Source organism: Oculina patagonica, chromosome 4 (genome assembly GCF_052425735.1).
Source record: "Oculina patagonica isolate OP01 chromosome 4, crgOcupat, whole genome shotgun sequence".
NCBI lineage: Eukaryota > Metazoa > Cnidaria > Anthozoa > Scleractinia > Oculinidae > Oculina > Oculina patagonica.
The window spans coordinates 54,721,119-54,742,242 of NC_135761.1; the positions used below are offsets into that span (position 1 = coordinate 54,721,119).

A 21,124-nucleotide genomic window follows, 5' to 3' on the forward strand; every position below is an offset into this window, starting at 1 on the left:
GAGTTACGTTAACACGGATCTTAACACATTTTTGAACAGCCAAAATTTATATATATGGAAAAAAATGATCCAATTTTATTACCACTTGCTATATTTGAGCAATGAAACTTTAAACAAGCGTCTTTGACTGCGGATGGCTAGGACGGAAATGGATTGCGATTTGAAAAACTCAGGACGCTTAACTTTTCAGGCTGTTTCAACGCGTCTTCAAAAATCCATTTTTGCAGCCATTGTTTGATGTCTATCTGCAAATTAAGGTTATATCTTCCTTTAGAATTTCAAAGATAATGTTCTTCGATACATGGGTAAGTTGCCTACCACTAACTTCAGAACAGTTTACAGACCAAAAATCTGCGAAATCCCCGAGACGTATCTTATTCTAACTAATCTTTACTGATTTTAAAACATCGCGAAATTTAAACACACCAAAATAAATTTACATCAACTAAAATTTTAGGAACTGCAACTATATACCCTTGAAAATATCTTTTCGTCTTGTTTTGGACTAGCACCCTTTCTCTGATTACTGTTGTCTTTAGCTTGTAAATCGGCCAAGACCTCTTTAGCACAGTCACCAAAGTTTCTGATGGCAGCCTCATTGTAGCTACATTGAACCAGACCTTTGTATATTTTCAGTATTTCCTTAAGCCCCATTTACACGGCAGAAAATTTGTGGCACGGCTCGGATAAAATTGGTACGCGTACCGGAAAAAATGGTTCGGCACGGATAAATTTTGTCGTGTAAACGACTTTTCCTCACCCGTGCCGAACCAAAATTTTACCCGTGCTCGGACCTAGTCGCGAGGTAGTCCGAGCACGGATAAAATTGGTACGCGTTCCTGAAAATCTAACCCGGCTCGAATAAAATGTGTAGTAAAAACGATTAGCCGTGCTGAACCAACTCTTTTCTTACTTTGCTTACTTTTCTTACTTTACTATGCGCGACTCGTATGTGACGTTTAAATGAAATAGCGACATGCGCACTAAGGCAGAATCGCGTACGCTGGACAAGGGGTTGAGCCTTTAACCCGCACCAAAACATTATTTAACGCAGCTTAGCACGGTAGAAAAAAGGACGTGTAAACAGGGTATCAGTGCTATTTTTTTGGTACGCATACCAATTTTATCCGATCCGTGCCACAAATTTTCTGCCGTGTAAATGGGGCTCAAGTCTTTGACGACTGATCCAGAAAACACTGACGATATCGCGAAATTTAATACACTTTTGCTCAATTTTTCTTGTCATCGCGAAAATTAATACTCGCGAAATTCGGCTCCCGAATTTTTCGCGAAATTAAATACGCGTAAAACAGCATAAGAGTTTTTGTCATATGTACCAAACATTCTGCAGATCCCACAGCATGAAAACATAACTTTACTGTGGTGTAAAGCTCAAGTAAAGTTGGCGATAAATGCAAGACATTTGTGGAAAGCAGCTTTTTATTTTATAGAAATATTATTATTTTTTGGTAACCTAGCTGATGAATTTCACCGTGTGAAAATAAAGATTAACCATCTTATCTACTGAAAACAAAAGTTAAGCTCTGGACTTATGATCGTTATTCTTTATGGAAAATAAATGGTTCGCGATTCGTTGCTGAATTATCTATTTTGCAGAAAACCGAAAAATCGTCTCTTAGGCCCCGTACACATTAACCCGGGTAAATTTGAATGCGTTGAAATTTGAAAAGGGCGTGTAAAATGTTTTCCGTCCATATTAACCCGGGTAAATTTGAAAACCATACGCATCATCGCACGCAGAGTTACAACGCATGCACTGAGCTTTGTTGTTAAGCTAATATCAAACTTTTGCTTTGACAGAGAACACATGACTATTTGACGTCAGTTTGACGTCAGACTATTTGACGTCCCGGTTTCGCCCGTTTTCGCCCTCCACACTACACCACCTACAGCCGGCGTTTTCAAATTAACCCACTTTGGAGAGCGTTTTTGAAAAGTACCGTTTTCGGTGACCGAAAGCGCCCTTTCAGTGTGGACGGTTGGCTTATCCGGGTAAAAAAGATGCGTTTTAAAATTTACCCGGGTCAGTGTGAACAGGGCCTGAGGAAAAACGAAAAAGCTGACACCAAATAGTCATGCATTCTCTGTCAAAACAAAAGGTTTAATTAGCTTTGAAATAGCTCTGTGCATTCGTTATAACTCTGCGTGCGATGAAGCGTATCGTTTTCAAATTTACCCGGGTTAATATTGACTGAAAACATTTAACGCGTTTTCAAATTTACCCGGGTCAGTGTGAACGGGGCTTGTCAGGCGTTCAAATCCAAGATGGCAGACACATCTTGAATGTGATCTCCTAAAAGACCGTGGGAGACCCCTGGGGACGGTCGAGGTTGAGGAATACTATGCTATGTCGTTATAAGTGGTAGATTGCACTCGCAATCGCACTGATGTTTCCTTCAGGCTTTGTAAACACGCTGGTGGAAGGATGGGGTCAAACACAGCTACGTATTTGTTAAACACAACATTAATGACAATGAATTCCCATTCCATTTTTATTTCCCATTTCTAGTCTACATAGCAGTTCTCAAAATTCCCTTGTTTTCCTTTTCTTTCATTCCCAATACATTTTAATTTTCTATGACTAGATCTACATAGCAGTTCTCCAAATGCCCTTGTTTGTCTTTCCTGCCATCATCGTGTCAATAAATCCCCAATTGACTTTGCTGTTCACACGGACTTGCGGCAACGGTAATGAACCTGCAAGTAAGGTCAGAAGATGCAATTAAGTTTGAGGCAACAAATGAGAAGCACGTCTTACATTCCGTCCATTTTAGGTTGTACACTTTGTTTTTTGTATTTATTTTTTCTTTTTTTTTTATCTATGATCTCGGAGATACTAGCGCTTACGCGCTACTCTTGAATCCGAGCTTTTAAATAAAGTTTTACCTCTACTACATCTACTTAAGTGTAATTGTGTTAAATCATCATCCACTTGAAGAATAAGATCGTTACAAGAATATGCTCTTTTAGCGCGAAAAAAAATTTGTATCCTGGCTCTTTTCAAATTCTGTTTTTATATTCACTGTCGTACAGAGATAGAAGACTTCATGTAATCTATAAATTAGATATCGCTGTGCTCTCAGCGTTTGTTTCGAATGCACAAATCGACAAATTGCCCGAAATTAAAGTTGAGGACATCCAGTTTGTCAGTTTATAAAAGGCTATTCTAGGCAGTCAGTCAAATGCTTGCCAAGTGAATTATATACAGATACTGGGTATGTTTTGTAGCGTTAATTAACCCAAATTCACTAACCTCCACATATTTCTGGGTAAGGAAACAAGGATCGCCGTACTTCTCGTTGTTGGCATACAAAATGCAGCTTTGTTTGCCTTGACAGTCGTTCTTCACAATATCCAAAGAGTTTGCGGCTTGGCAGTTAACGTCAAGCACGAAGGCACCACAGACATGACCTCCCTTCAAACGGCCGTACATTGCGTACTCGACATCGATCTTGCGATTGTTGGGGCATGCCAGTAATTGATGACCTCCTTCACATACGCGAGCCTTTAGCAACATATTTTCTTTTTCTGCTTCGCACTGGTAAGATACCTGTTGGTTTAGAAATGTGACAGCTGTTAAGCATACCAGGAGTAAATTTGTAATGAAATGTAATGGTTTTTGACAATAATGCTTTACTTTTGTAACACAAATAAGAATTTAATAAGCTGACGCCACTTTTGCCTATGCAGAGGTAGACACTAATGATTTTCAGGTTTCATGTACCGCATTTATATTTACAGTGGTGCCTCAAGTATAATAAATGGCATGCAATGCATGCAAAAGCGATGACGTTTCACAAGGGGTCTTACATAATTTTGGGGAAACTTGTCAAAAACGTAACATGAATAAAAGTAGCCGGCACCTTGTGCGTGATAAAGACTGTTATCCAACTTCAGCTTACATTTTTTAAACTTAACAAGCAATGTTAGTGATTGCATAAATAGCATAGCTAGCATCTGATGGAATTCAAATAAATACAGTACTTAGTTCTGAATTTTTTTAACAGAGTTGCTCAAAGGTTGCTAAAAAAATCCAAAACGTTGCTTTTTATTGAGAGAATGACGCCAAATATATGCTAATTTCCCTTTGCAGGTAGAATTTCTGAGCATTTTCAAGAAAGGCCACTGCAACAGAAGTGTCTTAATAACATTTTAAGACCGAATATTGTTGAATAACAAGAATTTTTGTTACTCAGAAATATCGCGAAGATATCGATGACGTTGTGTTTGCTGACGAGTTTGTCATGTTTTAATGCTGAATGAGCCGAAAATTGAAATAACTTCAGATATTCCTCGGAAATTTTCGGCAAACTTCTTTTCGGCAAAGTTCGAAAAATGTTCGGAGATGTTCGTATGAGCTTCGAACAACAATCGGACAATCTTCGGCCTAGAAATTGCTCAGAATTTAAAGCGTTGCTCCAAAGGAAATAAGATGCTCGAAAAAAGAAAAATATGATCGAAAGGAAAAAAGTTGCTCAAATATGAAAAGATGCAACTTACAGAACGCCCTAATTGAAACTTCACAACTTAGTGAAACCTCGCCTCTGGTAAAACTTCCCGCACTCTATTTCTCCGTCATTATTTAGTCGAGATCTTTTTGTATGTGAAAAATCATAATAATTACAATTTAGTATTCCCTACACACTTATACTCTTTCGGAAAACATGCTTAAATGAAGAGATTGTCTAATTGGCGTGCGTCGTGGGTCGTGGGTCGTGGGTCGTGGGTCGTGGGTCGTGGGTCGTGGGTCGTGGGTCGTGGGTCGTGGGTCGTGAATCGTGGATCGTGCGTGTATTAGCCGAGTTACTAGCTATCTCTGGATTTTAAATTTATCGAAAAATGTGTGACGCTTAACAAGGCCTAAAATTTGAACTCACTCATTCAAAGACCTCGGATGGAGGTGTTACAATATACGTTGCATAAAACTAACGCTAGAACTTTCCCTCTCCTTCCCCTTTGAACGCAGGCTACTAGTTCGCAGAAAAACTGAAAAATCTTAAACAAACAAGAACACCCTTAAAACGGTTGCATCGACAAGGACAAGTTCCTTCAGTTTGGCTGATAAGCCGATCAGCTACTTCTATTTCTGCCATTTCATCTGTGTAAAATCGGAATTTTAATCAGGGACCAGTGTGTGGATCAGTGGCAAACTAGTGTCGAAATATTTCCACTGGGTTTCTTGTTTCTTGGTTTCGCAGGATATATGCACAAATAATATGAACATTTTTATTTTAAAATAATGGTCTAAAATATAACTTAAGTCAGTTCAACAAAATGAAACGTTCATTCCGCTACAGTGCTTGACATTGTAAGTTTTGATTTCCCTTAAATCCCTTTAAACGCAACCTTCGATAGTGCATCTGCAGCCTCAAGCTTCAATTGATAACGTAAGGTCAAATCTCGACGCACCCTCACCGCATTCAAACGTCTTTATAGGCAGCTTTTCTTCCTATTTCGGGGAATTACGTTCATATCTGGATGTGTTAGTATAAGCAAAAAATAGCTGCTGAGTGAAAATAAACATACTTCCACAATTTTTAATTGTACGACATACAACAGTGTACAACAACTACCGCTCGCGAATCCTTGACACCTTTCGTTTGACATCTGTCACTCATTTTAACTTTGACCAAAACACGTCACGATAACTTAGTCACGCGAGAGTCACGCTTACCTGAACATTCCCGTTTTCCCAGGTATAAGAGTGTTTTTACTTTTTAATGTTTTACATCTGAACCAAAGTGCTTTGAAAAAATGGCGCAGAGAAGTCCACATATCACCATTTTCAAACATTTTTAATAAAGCCCCAAAAAGCTTCGTAAATTGTCACGATACCGGTAATGTATGAAACTTTAAATTGTGAAAATCAAAACCTTATCTTTGAAGTACTTGTCTTGTTTTTGGCATATTTCTGTCGTTTGACCGTAGTCTCCCTCGCAGCCGTTCTTAGTGTCGTCACGCAAAATTCCTCCCCACTAACGGCTGCTCACATTCGAACAACATTCCTTTCCCTTTGTTTCTTATGTGACCAATCACAGCACATGAGATTGTAATCAACATGTTTTTTCCCGCGAATTCGGTTGTTGCAGAGAAGAACATTTCGATGTGTTTTGAAAACGCAAGCAATGTTTTTCAACGGAATCAAAAAGCGTTGCAATACCACTTATAAATAATTTTTCAAAACATTGTCAACACGTTTTGAAACATTCGATAAAATTAACAATCACGGCATTCGATATTCAACGAAATCACCGAGCATTTAGAATCATTCACGGGACTGTTGAGCCATGGCCAGCTTTTAAAATTCTCTACAGCGTATTTTGAATCCACTTACATCATTAATTTCGGTTTGAATTTGGAGCAGAAACTGAACAAATACACGGAGTACTCCTGTAATTTTGCGACGCTATGTCTGCGTTTCAAAGGACATTCGATCCCATGTATTTCGCACGCACGCAACAAGTTCTGATGATAAATAAATTTTATTTGTTTTATTCCGCGGCGTCAACTCTCTATAACTGGTGCCGATTAAACCCTTCTGCGGGAAATTTATCAAAAAGGGCTTCGCTTCGCTGACCGTTGCAATAAAACAGCATGAAAATAAAAGGCGCAAACTGTTATCTTTTAGCTTATTTTATGGCAACCGTTCAACAATGCGGCGCTACATTGTCTGCCGTGTCTGCTTTCGAAACATTATTTTTCTGAAAAGATCTGTAAACCGTTCAGTTTCAACCGGTTTACAAACGCAGAAGACTAAAAACCGAAGACCATACGTCTCATAAAAAGTTTTAAATTCCTCTGCTGTGTAAAAAAAGTTAAATTTGACTGAATTTAATTTGTGTTGGGATAAACTTTACTTTTCGCCAGTTCATGTCGGGGCGGTTCATGTCATCCAACAATTGCAAGTTATGCACGGCGAAGTATGCGGTCGGGAGCGACAAATATAATTATTGTTTTCGTATTCTTGTCTCTTCTTTCTCAAAGATTGCGGTTCTGGACGTCTTTATTGAAACAGAGCGAAATATTTTTCAGTATTTTAACGTTTTGCGGAACATTCGGATCAAACATTCGAACTGAAGCAAACAACGTGTAAATTAAGAAACATATTTTATTCATTTCTAAAAGTTTTCACAACGGACGAAATAACATTGCGAATTCACAGCAAAAAACAATGTTTAGAAATGTAGTCGAGAAAAAAGAAGGATATTTTTGTCAACCTACCTATGAGTTTCGGAAAGTCTCTCCTGTATCAAGTTGTATTGATCGGATATTGTAAACATTTCGAGGCTTTCCCACGGCATGAAGCTGTCGCAGTTTCTCCATTGTCTTTCACGACTCTTAACAAGCGTTTTGTTCTTGGAATTTTTTGATCCTTGAAGATTCCCTTCAATTCAGTTTTAAGCTCTTGAAGATGATCAGATGCCTTTTTAAACGTTATAAGCCTTTGATAGCACGCTTTGCAAGCTGACAACTCGCTGGTCGCTGAATAGCAGATCACATTCACATCCAGTCATGAACAAATCAGAATAATCGCCGGAAAATCGAAACGATTCTCAACGCATTTGTATTTAAGCTCGAAATTCGAAATGTATTGCTATTAAAAACATCAAAAGCTTCTTCAAGGCCAATAGGGTCGCTATTTTGAAAGCTGAGAACTCCAAAATAAAACACGCAATGCGATTGGTTAGATTACTTTGGCGGGTACGGTTCCTGAGATATATGAACCGAATAGTGATTGGCTGAAATGGTGGAAAGGAATGTTGTTCGAATGTGAGCAGCCGTTAGTGGGGAGGAATTTTGCGTGACGACACTAAGAACGGCTGCGAGGGAGACTAGTTTGACCGCGGTCGACGACAAACCTGCAAGTTCGGATTCTGAAACAGCAACATCGATTTGGCCTTGTGAAACAAATCTCTAGTACTTAAAACCGGCGTACAATTATTAAGTCATTTCAAGAATATAAATAATTCCTTTCGCTATAGTCCCAGACAGTGCAAGTTTTGAAAATGCTTTCGCGAATGCTTTCAGCAAACATGTACATTTCACCTATTTTTAACCAATCATACTTGAGCGTTCCCACGCCACTAATTGGATCACTGGTAAGTAGCGATTAACGGAAAAGAAACTCTTTTTTTTTCAATAAGAGGAATAAAAAGTTGGCCATGCACAGGAAAAAAAAATTCCATTAGGTGTTCTTTAGAAATCCCTTAAAGTTAAAAAAAGACTTGAAATGACCAAAAAAAGCCACGAATCTTAAAAAATTATAAAATATATTGGCTAGCGTGACTTCCCTGATAAAATTGGGAAAACAAATAAATGAATAACATGATCATTTAATCGATATGGAATGAAGAACCACCAAGCTACCTACATGAAATCGTTCAATAATTAAATTGGTTGTTACCAAAACCTTGCCGATCAGAAAATTCTCAGTCGGCAAACAGCCTGCACGCCAAGGTCAAGCAAATACTTGCAATTTTCGACCCACTTCCGTGAAATTGCCCGGCAGTCATGAAGGGAAAAAAGCGAGACGGTGGGCCCGACATGAAAGAAAAAATGTTTCTGTTAATAAGAAAAACGGTATCCAAAAATAACAAATCGATGAGAATGCTCCTTTGCATCGGGGGCGAACTTGCCTTGACCCAAAACGCACGACCGACCCACGACGCACGACCCACGACCCACGACCCACGACGCACGACCCACGACCCACGACCCACGACCCACGACCCACGACCCACGACCCACCCACCCACGCCATTTAGTCTGACCCGATATCAATAAGAATGAGGTCAATTTTGGTGGCGTTCGTCTTTACTCTTGTTCTGAGTGAGATTCACTGCTATGGTAAGTTGAATTTTTTGAAAGATCAAAACTCGTAGTTTACATTAAATGGAGGGGTTTGTGACTTTTTCTAAAAGAACTGAACATTTTTTTACCAAAATATTTAAAGTCACTTACCTTTTCTACTTGATTTAACCCTTTAAGTCCTAGCCACGCATATGTGCGTGGAAAATACCAGCAGTGATTGAAAAAACTCTAGCTTTTACATATCTGGGCACATGATAGTAATGACTGCTTTTTATGGCAAAGTGATAATTTTCATAGCTTTAAAAGCCAACTAACTGACTAAAACTCTTGATTTCTGTTGCATATGGTTGTTTGTTCAGCAGCAAATCTGAAAATGCCCGTTTTCTACGTAACAGGACAACAACAAAAAACACACATCTTTGCCTCCATTTTTTTTAATGAAAAAATAATTCTGACTTCAAAAATATACATTTGCAGCAAACTTCAACCCTATTCCCTTCCGTTCACCAAGGAAATTTCCCATCAATCATTCAGCAGACTCAGCAATTACTATTCGATTAGAGCTATGCTTGCAAACCTGTAATTTCCTCGTTGCTGACCGAAAGGGATGCTTGGGAAAAACAGTCATTGCATTCTTTGGAAGTCAGAACTCGTCCAAAATGCCTTGGCAGGTCTTGGAATCCACCCACAGAACGGCCAGAGAGACAACTTTACCAATGAACCGCCATCTTTCGATTCGAATATTTCTGGCGTTCCAATCAAGACAAAATCATCTCTCACCTCTGGTTTCTTTCAGATGCTGGCCTCTACCCGCCATTCTAGCTTAATGATGCCAGCCTGGGGGCTTCTGCAGTGGAAAATGACTCGAAAAAACACTTAAAAACGAAATATTCGCCAGATTCGAGCCCGTATGCTCGCTCAACAAGAAAGAAACGGTTGAATGCTGACGTCACAATGAAACTTTGAGCCCTCAGTGTTTTGAAACAGCACACATTTTTACTTGAGCTTCTTATATGCAATCACGAAATTCGACAGATTAGTTTAAGCCCAGAAAACTGCTTAAAAAATACCAGAACCTTAGGATTCTAAGGGTTAAGATAGGATCTTATACGACTTAAAGGCAAAAATTTTAAGGCAATACAAAGCTTTGGATTCTAGAAAGAGCGGCTACGTGTAGAAACATTAAAGGAGCCACGTCACGGATAACGCATCTTGAAAATTGGCACGTTTTTACAAGTTTGACGTTTATTATCTGTCTTCATGTTCGTCAGTCAAAACCACCCTAATTTATTTTCGAGTTGCTTGTGTTTTATACGTTAGAAAACCATTATTTTGAGTTTTCATTCAATTTACAAATAATCAGAAAGATAACCTATATAAATAACCAACAGTTCTTGCTTCCAGATTAATTGTCATTTAAGAAGCCAAAGAGCAACGCTTTATAATCATGTCATCCATTATCCGAAAATTTTATTTCTTGTAGACGTTACAGTTTGTGAAGGCGCATAACACAGAATCAGCTGCCAGGGATACCAGTCGATTCATATTACTGCAGCGAACTATGGAAGGACTGAGACAGGAGTGTGTAAGCACAATATTTTCGAAGTCGACTGGAACACCAACTGCCACTCACCCAGTGCCTTGGATATCACCAAGCAGGAATGTGAAGGCTTCCCATCATGCACCCTCTATGCAAATAACGGCGAGTACGGCGACCCATGTTTTGCTGTCAAAAAATACTTGACGGTATGTTCAGATAATAACTGTTAAACAAGTACCATATGGAAAATTATATTCAACTCTCTGAACGACTTTTGAAGCGCAACGTTCCGCCAAACAAAGTCAGTTATGCCAAAAGATTAAAATATTGAGCGTATGGTGTATTTGGGTATGTTTTCTGAAAGAGTGTAAATGTGTAGGGAATACCAAATTGAAATTATTATGATTTTTCACATACAAAAAGATCTCGACTAAATGATAACGTTGAAATAGAGTGCGGGAAATTTAACCAGAGGTAAAGTTTGAGTGAGTTGTGAAGACATCTCAGGCTGCTAGTTTCTTAAAAATAAGGGCGTTGCATAAATTGCAACTTTTCATACTTTGAGCAACTTTTTTCCCTTCGATCAATTTTTTTTCTTTTGTGTAACTTTTTCCTTTTCGGGCAACGTGTTGCATTCTGAGCAATTTCTAGACCGGAGATTGTCCTAGTGTTGTTTAAAGCCCATACGAACGTCTCGAACATTTTTCGAACTTTACCGAAAAGAAGTTTGCCGAAATTTTCGAGGAAGATCTGAAGATGTTTCAATTTTCGGCTCATTTAGCATTGAAACATTACAAACTCGTCAACAAACATAACGTTATCGATATCTTCTTTGTAATTCAACAAAATTCGGTCTTAAAATGCTATTTCGACACTGCTGCTGCAGTGACCTGGCTTTAATAGAAAACCCCAATAAGGCGCTTTGATTGCGGCGTTTTGGAAGTTACGTCTGCTTAGAGGAGCCACGAAAAATTTATCAGTGGATTCAACAAAATCGAAAATTATTTTATTATATAAACTGCAGTGGTATAGCGAGTGGTAGCAAATCGATAAAAAATCGTATCACACATGTGTGGATATAAATGATATCTACACATGTGTGATATCATTTTTTGACCAATCACCTCGCAGAGTTTGCCATGTTTCAATGCTTCATGAGCCGAGGTTAATCGATATTAAGTCGAAACATTTTCGAATCTTCCTCGGCAATCTTTGGAAAATGTTCGGAAACATTCGTACGACCTTTGGACAACATTTTGAAAATCTTCGGAAATCTTCGGAAAATGGTTGGAAATCTTCGGAAAATCGTCAAAAACATCGTAATTAGTAGGTTTATATAATAAACAGAATAATACATGGTTGCTTGGATATATGAAATTTATCCTCTCGTGTTCAAAACTGATATCTCGCTCATTCGCTGCGCTCACTCGTGAGCTATTGATTTGAACACTTGAAGATAAATTTCATATCTCCGTGCAACCATGTATTATCCTCTATAGCTCGTCTTGTAGCTATTTTTAATGCCTTTAATATGACATAGCGTTTAAGTTATCTGTGATGTTATCCGGACACACTTTACGTTTTATACTTGAGGCACCACTGAAGGTATAAACGTTGTACCTGAAACCTGAAAATCATTGGTGTCTACCTTTAGTGACCCCAGAATATTAAATTCTAATTTTTGTTACAAAGGTAGCATTACTTTCAAAACACCATTACATTTCATTACAAATTAACTCCTGGTATGCTTTACAGCTGTAATTTTCTGAACCAACAGGTATCTTACCAGTGCGTAAAGGCCAAAGAAAATATGTTGCAAAAGGAACTCGTATGTGAAGGAGGTCATCAGTTGATGCAATGTCCCGGCAATCGCAAGATCGATGTCGAGTACGCAATGTACGGCCGTTTGAAGGGAGGCCATGTCTGTGGTTCCTTCGTGCTTGACGTTAACTGCCAAGCCGCAAACTCTTTGGATGTTGTGAAGAACGATTGTCAAGGCAAACAAAGCTGCATTTTGTATGCCAACAATCACAAGTTTGGCGATCCTTGTTTCCTTACCCAGAAATATGTGGAGGTTAGTAAATTTGGGTTAATTAACGTTTTAAACATACCCGGTATCTTTGTATATATCTCTTCGGCAAGCATTTGACTGCCTATAATAGCCTTTTATAAACTAAAAATTGGATGTCCTCAACTTTAATTTCGGGAAAAGTGTTAACCGATGGATTTGTGCATTCTGTACAAACGCCGAGAGCACAGCGATAACTAGTTTATAGATTACATGAAGTCTTCTATCTCTACACGACAGTGAATAAGAAAAAACAGAATTTGACAAGAGCCAGGAATAACAGAGTCAAAATATTAGGAAATGAATTGAAATTGAACCAATTGGCTGATGATACAAACTGTTCTCGCGCTAAAAGAGCATATTCTCGTAGACGATAGGGAAAGGGGAGAGAGCGGTAAACTTTTTCTAAAGCTCGGATTCAAGAGTAGTTCACTTAAGCCCTAGTGTCTCCGAGATCATAAATAAAAACACAGTGAATAAATAAAAGAAAATAACAAAAGTAACTACATTAATAATAATAGAAGTACATTATATAGATTCAAAAGATAGGATACATTATATTGTAAAAATTTAACTCTACACCTGATTTTCATAAATTATCTGAAGATGATTGATTGAGTGGATAAAACTAAGTGGTCCACATGCATGAGGAAAAAACCCCCACCCTTTTCAATTCCTTGAAAGAAGAGACCAAGGTAGGCATTTAAAACAATATTCGCCACACTAAAAAAAGTTTTCTTGAGGAAACGTTAAAAGGTGAACCTCTTGTTTATCTTTTTAAGATGTTATTTCATATATTTTTTGTGGCATCTTTCGAAGAAATTATTTTATGTTATAAGGAAACCATGCTACCTTCTCGGGTGAGCCAGATGAATGAAATGCGCGCCTTTTAAAACAAAGCTACCTTGAAGAAAGAAGTCGCATCTTCATATCAATTTAAACCCCTTTTGACTAAAGATCACTAAACAAAAGAAGAAGAAAAAGGCAGACTTTGTATTTACAAAGAGCTTTAAGGTGTTTTCCCGCCGTTATTGTGAAAAACAAAGTGTACAACCACTAATGGACGAAATGTAAGAAGCGCTTTTCATGTGTTGCCTTAAACTTAATTGCATCTTCTGACCTTTCTTGCAGGTTCATTACCGTTGCCGCAAGTAGGTGTGAACGGCAAAGTCAATTGGGGATTTATTGACACGATTATGACTGAAAAGACAAACAAGAGCATTTGGAGAACTGCAATGTAGAACTAGAAATGGGAAATAAAAATTAAATGGGAATTCGTTGTCATTGATGTTGTGTTTAATAATTATTTAACTGTGATTATCTACATCCTCCCACCAGCGTGTTTACAAAGCCTGAAGGGAACATCAGTGGGGTCTGATTTTTAGAAGGAAGTACTCCCAAATTCACCCTCGTGTTTGCGGCGTTTAAGGCGGCGATTTATTATTCCTTTTATAAACTACAAAAATCCAATATGACACCATTGCCATGAATCAACTTCAACAGAACTGAAGTGATATAAATCTACCACGTTTAACGCCATAATAAAGTCCTACGGTCTATTAGGAGATCGCATCTAAGACGTGTTTTTTTGCGGCGGTGTTTTTCTTTTATAAACGAGAGAAATGTCACATGGCTACACAACAATCAATCAACTTCAACGGAAGGGAAAAAGATCTACCACTTATGACGTCATAATGAAGTTCACCACACCTTTGTGTAGTATTCCACGAGTCAACCCCGACCATCCCCAGGGTCTTTCAAGCGACCACTTTCATTTCACCGTCTTGGATTTTAACACCTAAGTGTCCCTGGGACAGGGGTTGTCCTGGCCTAAACCGTGTTGACAATTTCACTGGCAATGGCCCCAACAAAACCGTCTTTAGTCACAAATTAAATTCTCCGCTGCAACAGATCTTTTGGCGGTTTTCTGTGAAAAACATATTTCAACAAAGAACCGTGATATTCTAATTGTAAGCCCTGGGCTTGTATTTATTTAAACGGCTTTTTTTCGGTGGGCTTACTTCCAGGGCAGTGTGAGAGAGGACCTAATTATCGGAAGGAACTTTGCAGTTCAAAAATGTTTGGCGTTATATTTGAAGGGATGTTTCGCCTGCAGAATTTTTGGTACATACAACTACTTTATGAGTAAACTCTCATTAAAGGGGCTACTTCACGGGAATTTCGCAGGCTACTTCACGGGAATGGTCTAAATCGTTCTTAGTTAGTGGTACACACATTACCTTTGAAATTCTAAAGGAAGATATAACCTAAATTTGCAGATGGAGATCGCACAATGACTATGGCTATAGATTTTTGAAGACGCGCGGAACGTTTAGCCTTAACTTTTCAAGTCGCAATCCCTTTTTATCTTAGCCATCCGCAGCCAACGACACTTGTTAACAGTTTCAGTGCTCTAATATAGCAATTGGTAATAAAAACGGACCATTATTTTTCGGTTTCCTACGCCATAAATATACATTTTGGCCGTTCAAAAATCTGTTAATATCCGTGCGAGTCCCTTTAAACGTAACCCTGTGAAACATAAACCAGTTCTTCAGTCGTTGAATGAACATTACGAGTCTTTGACGAAACTGTAGCGACATAAATATCAAACATACTCTACAATAGAGGGCTTACAATCATAAGAAGTTGCATCTTCCTTATAGACAAAAAATCTAAATACAAGCCCATGGGCTTGTATCCTTGAGGGAGAAGGGGGGGGGGGGGGAGTAGTCTAGATATCGCTCTCAATAAATGACTTGTCGGCATATAAGTACACAGTCGAGCAGTGGTGGACAGATAAGCAAACAAATCAGAGGGTTTTTGAACAATAACTTTAATAGTAATATCAAGTGGCCGACGTAACAAACTAAATAGTTCAGGCGCGAGTTGTGACGTCATACACGTATTACACTAACTGCCTACCCATAATTCACGTTACCCTTACGGAGTGGGATTTAGCTTATGGTTGGCGGGTTGGGGGAATTCCTGCCGGATAACATACTCATAAAAAAACGTGCCAAACGAAATAACGCATAAAAAATAAGCCATTCAACAAAACACAACACAGAAACTAGAGTTCTTTGAATGCGAAACTCTTTTTCGCGACTTACTGATATGTCAGTTATACACGTTCATCAGGTTATCAGGTCATGATAAGAACAGCGCAACATTCTTAGGAAAAGTAAATGCTCGCTATGCAGGGGCTACCTTACTACATCTTAACTTGGAAATGGAAATAGCCCTTCACTGATGAAGCATTAAACAAATAATTTCCGAGTATTTGTGGTCATTTATACACTCCACGTTCTTCGAGTCATTGCCTTGAATAAGCATCTCTACCAGCTCGACCGTCCGAACTTATCCACTAACCTCTGGCATTCCTTTTGTAACCCTTTCAAACCAATATTTAGTGTTTTCTGGTCGGTTTTAAAACCAGTTTGTAGGTAGCAGCATTGCTTCAAACAGCATCTTTCACGTACATATAGTCTCGTTAAGCTTGGAATGGATTTTTCAAATGAACAAGAACTCAGCGCCCAACAAGAAGACTGAAAAGTAGGCTCTTGTTTTTCTTTGTTGTCCTTGGTTTTATTCACTTGGTTAAAACAACAAAAAGAGCGCTCATCCATGGTCACTCCGTCCACAGGTAGACCTTGCCACTTGAGTTTCCTCCAGCCAGCATGTTTACCGAGGGATGAAACACATTTAAAGAGTTGATAGAATTAAGGTTCTCGTGAGTCAAGTGCATCAACGCGGTGCTCTTTTGCTCAGAAGAGAAAATATCAATCTGATGATAAATAAGATCAAAGGGTATGTACGAGGTTAGAGTAACACCATATTTTTTTTTACTTCGGGCCAGTTATCTTTTACCAAGCGTTTATATGAAAAAAATTGTATCACTGCTGACCAAGCCAAATTGGCTCTTTTAGGTTCTGGCATGCTCTACATACCTCGACCTGTCCCTGGTATGCAAGGGTGAAAAAGGCAAGGTGTATACAAGTCATTAAAAAAAGTGTTGGCTCATCCGCGGACGACCGTTCACTCAGGGCCACCCTATCTTTTACCCTGCCCTCTTCTCCGAGCCAGAGTGTCGCTTTCCATTATAAACGGTTTGCTACTGTTTATAAGGAAATAAATTATATGAAAGGTTCTCGTGACTGGAGTGGTTTGGCATGGAGGGTGCTATATAAAACAGGCCCAAAGGCTTGTTGGACACTATTCAAATTCAAAGATTAAAATGGCAAAAAAATGACAATGAAACAAAATGAAAAACGACGACATGACATTCCCACCTGTCTTGGTCTTCTCATACTGCCAACGACTGCATATTTGTCAAATTTGGGATCCCACATGGCGCGAAAATTTGTCAACCATCGACCAGTCTGATTGTCATGCCTAACAGGAAAGCACGCAAAATGAGAATCAGAGATGGGTCCAAGATGAAAATTTAAAAAAGAGGAGATTGAGCAATTATGACGAGAAGTGTGTAACCAAGAGTACAGCTTTTCACATTTTACAGCGTGAGTGTTTAGCATTGCTTTTCAAAACTAATACAAGTTTTCCCTTAAATTTCAAAACCACCAGCCAGGAATATTATGTTTTCCATCAGAGTTCAGCAAGATAATTATTTAATGTACAGAAAAGACAAGTTAAGTGTTCACGTTACCTGAAACAACACCTGGCTGCTGTAGAAACTATTCCTGATGAGTCCACGTCATTGATGCTGAAGGACGAAACATACGGAACGACAGGTAAGCCTGGTTTTCACTAGCGACGCAAGCACAAGCGAAAACACAAGCGCACGGATAACCGCTCTTATTTCACCGTGAAAACGGCTTCGACGCAAGCAAAAGCACCAGCGCATTGTATTTTGATGCTTGTGCTTGTGCTTACCGCAAGCACAAGCACGAAGGTCAAAATTTGTCCTTTTTGCGTGTTTCCGCTTGTGCTTGCGTCGCTAGTGAAAACCAGGCTTTAGTGCTATGTAGATCAGTGAAAGGGCACCGAGCTACGCTGCAACACCAGGGAAACCTTGATTCGATTAATAATGTGATTTCTTGTTTTTAATAAACAGACAAAACCTTCATTTCAACATTTTGCACTCACTTTTCTGCAGTTTGGAATTGATCAGCATTCTCTCTGCTAACCCGCGTAAAGACGTTTTTCTATGTACATGTGTATTATTATTAGACCTGTTACAATGCATATTCTTCTCAATATTAGCAACGATAATCTTTCTCTCTTTGAGACGTTTTGTTCACCGCTTTATGGGGAAGCAACGATAAGAGTTTAAAAAACCTTAATATATTAAAAATTGAAATATCGTCTTGATGCACCAGCAGATTATTAGAGCCTAAGCCAGCAATAAAGGAATTGTATGTCAATCTGTTAGGAGAGTTAATACTTTGATCATGCACTTACGTGACGTAATCATCTTGGGATGTCACCAACACTTGGCTACCAGTCAAGGGAGAAAAATAAGCAGACGGAGCAACACGTGTCCGCTGCAAACTGCTCAGCTTTGATTTCATGTTTTTCACATTTCGTATGTCCCAGAAAGCTACTGACCTGTAAAGAGCAAGACAACATCGTGACAGAGTAAATGAGTATCAGATGGGGCTTGAAGAATACATGACTGTGCACTTAATGTAAGCAATTTCTAGTAAAGTTTCTACCTGTAACGTTTCTTAGTTTTAAAAATGAAATTTTCCTTAGACCCAATTATTAGATTTTTACCAGGAGGGCCCCTCTGGATACCAGAATCGCGGCTGTACACAGGCTTGATACCAGCCCCGTTGTTGAATGGGCCACCTTACCTAAATAGAGTTCATCGTTACCTAACCATTGTAAATGGTTAGCACGTTGGAACAATGGGTAGTTGTTTTGGACTTCAAGAGTTCCAGGTTTCTCCTTGGCCAGGATCCTTGTGTGCGTTCTTGGACAAGACACTTTACTCTCTCTTTCTACTCTCAATTTACTCAAAAATGGCTATCTTATATATTTTCGCCACGCTCTGTCCATTTCTGTCCATTTTGTACGAATGACAAGATCACGTGACATGGTTATCCAGGGGCCTGTTGCGCACAATCAAAATTTCAAACTCTAACATGTATGTGTGGCTTACCCATCAGTAGAAGATGTCAGGAAAATATTACGGTTCAACGGATGGACATCAATGCATTTTATAACTTTGTCATGAAGGCAATAACTTTGTTCTGCTATGGCGTTGCTGAAAAATATTTATAGGCACTTTAACAATAAATTCGATTGTTAGATAGAATTGAAGGAGTGAAAGTCGTGGGAGTGCACAGATAATAAAGAAAGTTGCTCCAAGCATTATCCCATGTGAGCAACTCCGTATTAACAATATTCCATATTTCAGTTGTTTCATTCAACATACTTGAGGATTATCGTAATGAATCGATTCGATGTCCTTCAAATAAGCGCTCCCATTCTAATTACCCCCCCCCCCCCCCCCTCTCGAGCACCCCATTGTAGAAGCGTCAAATTATTGAGAAAGGGTAGACTGGTTAGATGAGTGAGGGTGTTCTGATTTCTCATCTGAACAGAGTACCGAACAAATTGTGCAAGCGAATTGTTACAGTTATTGTACAGTATCTCATTTTATTCCATTTTTTACGTTGAAAAAAAGAAATATACACCCCATTCCTGGCTTAAGCTAGCAAAGTAAGTTAGTGCCCCGGGCGCTGAATCAAATCATTGTGATAATAGATTATTTACTCCACTCATGCTTGTTGGATGTTACATGATCCTTGCTATGTCAGCATCGTGTGCTTATTTGGTTGGCTTTAAGACAGCGATCCCTTAGTAACCCAGGCATAGATGGCACAGAAAGGAGTTTGTCCCTCAGGGTTGACAACGTTTGTCCAGCCATCAAGGAAATCTCTGTTTGTAATTAAAGGGTGCTTCTTGGCTACTATCATCTCATATCTAATACACGTATTACAGACTGGCAGTAAATTTTACAGTAAATCTTACCGCTTAGTTCTTGTGTCAACAACCAAGACATAGCCTGTGTCAATTGCTGCTAATATTGTACTACTACTCGGTGAGCCAAAGGCAAAATACATGAATCTTGAATAGTCATCTTCATCAAAAGAATAAACCTAAAATCAATTCCATATTGAAATATTCAGTACTCCACAAGTGTTAACCATCAATAAATTAACATTGTGAGAGTTGGATGCCATATCAGTTGGTCTTAGCTTGAATTTACAACACAAACTTCAGCTGGCTTAGATGCATAGGGATACACAAGATGACTTTATTACTCATCTGTTTTAAAGCAACGTTGTTGTGAATTGAAAAGCTAACATTACACTCGGGTGGAATTCGGTCGAGGTCATATGAAGAGCCAGTAGCTGCAGTTACTGTGAATTGCCATTGTGCTTCATATACATACTTTTTGCACAAGGAATCCGAACATTAGAAATAATAAAAGAGAAAAGGATTGATAACAATTTATTTCCACTATTTTTTTATACTCTGTTTAATGTTATGTAGATATTACCTCTTGAAAAGTGGACGAATTGAAATCACAGCATCTCAACGTTCCATCATAACTACACGTGTAGAGCTTTGCACAGTTGTCAGGGTCAAATGACAGACAGTTGATAGGGCGAGAGTGTGGCTCGAACAGGTATACACCATCGTCACCTTTTGAGGAACCCTGGAACAAAAGGCACACATCAACAGGATTAACAGCCTACTGGCCCAAGGAAATGTGTTATGCCACAAAAAAGCTTCATTTTCAGCGGTCATGTGCATAACGCGTAAAAGTAACACTTTGGATCTATTATTTGGGCTTGCTTTATTATCACCTCCCTATGAGGAGCATGGCCGATGAGTTGAATTCGGGTATACCGCAAAACAACTCCAGCTATTCTTTAGCACCATGAACAAAGAAACAAGGAAATAAACAAATGAATAAAAAAACTGTTTTTCATGTCACAGATGTTTGTTTCTGGATGAAATCCGTTCTTTGGGTTATGAAGGTCTTAAAAACAAGGATTGCATACCCTTTAAATACTGAATTCGATGGAGTTCATGGAAGTAACATTAAGGTGACCCCTGCCACAAAAAGGAACAAACAAGTATGAAACAACGTACTAAACAAAAATGATAGAGCTAGAGAAAATGGTAGAGTGACCATCGAACTGAACGGATGCTACAAACTCATCCCTTATTTTTCTTCATTCGTTCTTTGACGGCGAAGTAAAACTATAAAATGCTCTCTTACCACATTCCATATCCCAAGGTTTCCCCACTTGTCACCCGCTACCACAAGCGTTTTATACTTAGCAGGGTGAAATGCCATTGAGAAGATTCGGTGTGGAACAAGCTTTGCTACGTTGCCATCTTTGATTTTCAGACGTCCCAAGCAATTTTTATAGCTAAAAAATAATAAAAAACCATACTCCTCTTTACTCTGAAATCCAGTGGATCTAACTTGTCAGGCCAGCCAAACAAAATGCTGAAAATTATCTTTATTCATTATTCAAGCACTTCTACTTTGATTTGACATTTGCCATTTAGCTGGCCTTATCCAAACCCCCAGTGTTGAGAAGGTTCATGATGTTTGTGTTTAGGCCATCTTTGATAAGTGAGATGTTACTCTCCTTAATTTTTTAGATCTGTTACAGTACTACATTTTCCTGTGACTT

General features: G+C 38.7%; 2 protein-coding genes and 1 pseudogene across 4 annotated transcripts in view; 1 reads left to right on the forward strand and 2 right to left on the reverse strand.

Moving 5' to 3' along the window:
• Positions 1 to 2,489: 2,489 nt before the first annotated feature.
• Positions 2,490 to 5,114, reverse strand: LOC144648590 (L-rhamnose-binding lectin ELEL-1 pseudogene; annotated as a pseudogene). The gene is made up of 3 exons (XR_013569713.1): positions 5,028 to 5,114; positions 3,275 to 3,571; positions 2,490 to 2,718 (listed from the first exon to the last, which is right to left on the reverse strand). The product of XR_013569713.1 is annotated as an L-rhamnose-binding lectin ELEL-1 pseudogene (transcript).
• A 3,693-nt stretch (positions 5,115 to 8,807) lies between these two features.
• Positions 8,808 to 13,595, forward strand: LOC144648592 (rhamnose-binding lectin-like). Its single transcript, XM_078508111.1, has 4 exons — positions 8,808 to 8,868; positions 10,388 to 10,578; positions 12,150 to 12,446; positions 13,572 to 13,595. Exons 1-4 carry the CDS (start codon positions 8,808 to 8,810, stop codon positions 13,593 to 13,595), a joined length of 573 nt encoding a protein of 190 aa, XP_078364237.1.
• A 1,665-nt stretch (positions 13,596 to 15,260) lies between these two features.
• Positions 15,261 to 21,124, reverse strand: part of LOC144650712 (WD repeat-containing protein 76-like) — a 30,145-nt gene continuing 24,281 nt past the window's right edge. For both annotated transcript variants that reach the window (XM_078510449.1, XM_078510448.1), the window contains 8 exons: positions 20,701 to 20,854; positions 19,972 to 20,130; positions 19,440 to 19,567; positions 18,565 to 18,669; positions 17,862 to 18,008; positions 17,107 to 17,163; positions 16,733 to 16,835; positions 15,261 to 16,227 (listed from right to left, as the gene is read on the reverse strand). In XM_078510449.1, coding sequence (XP_078366575.1) covers positions 16,072 to 16,227; positions 16,733 to 16,835; positions 17,107 to 17,163; positions 17,862 to 18,008; positions 18,565 to 18,669; positions 19,440 to 19,567; positions 19,972 to 20,130; positions 20,701 to 20,854 — 1,009 coding nt within the window. In that variant the 3' untranslated portion in view covers positions 15,261 to 16,071. The remainder of the gene's footprint in view (positions 16,228 to 16,732; positions 16,836 to 17,106; positions 17,164 to 17,861; positions 18,009 to 18,564; positions 18,670 to 19,439; positions 19,568 to 19,971; positions 20,131 to 20,700; positions 20,855 to 21,124) is intronic.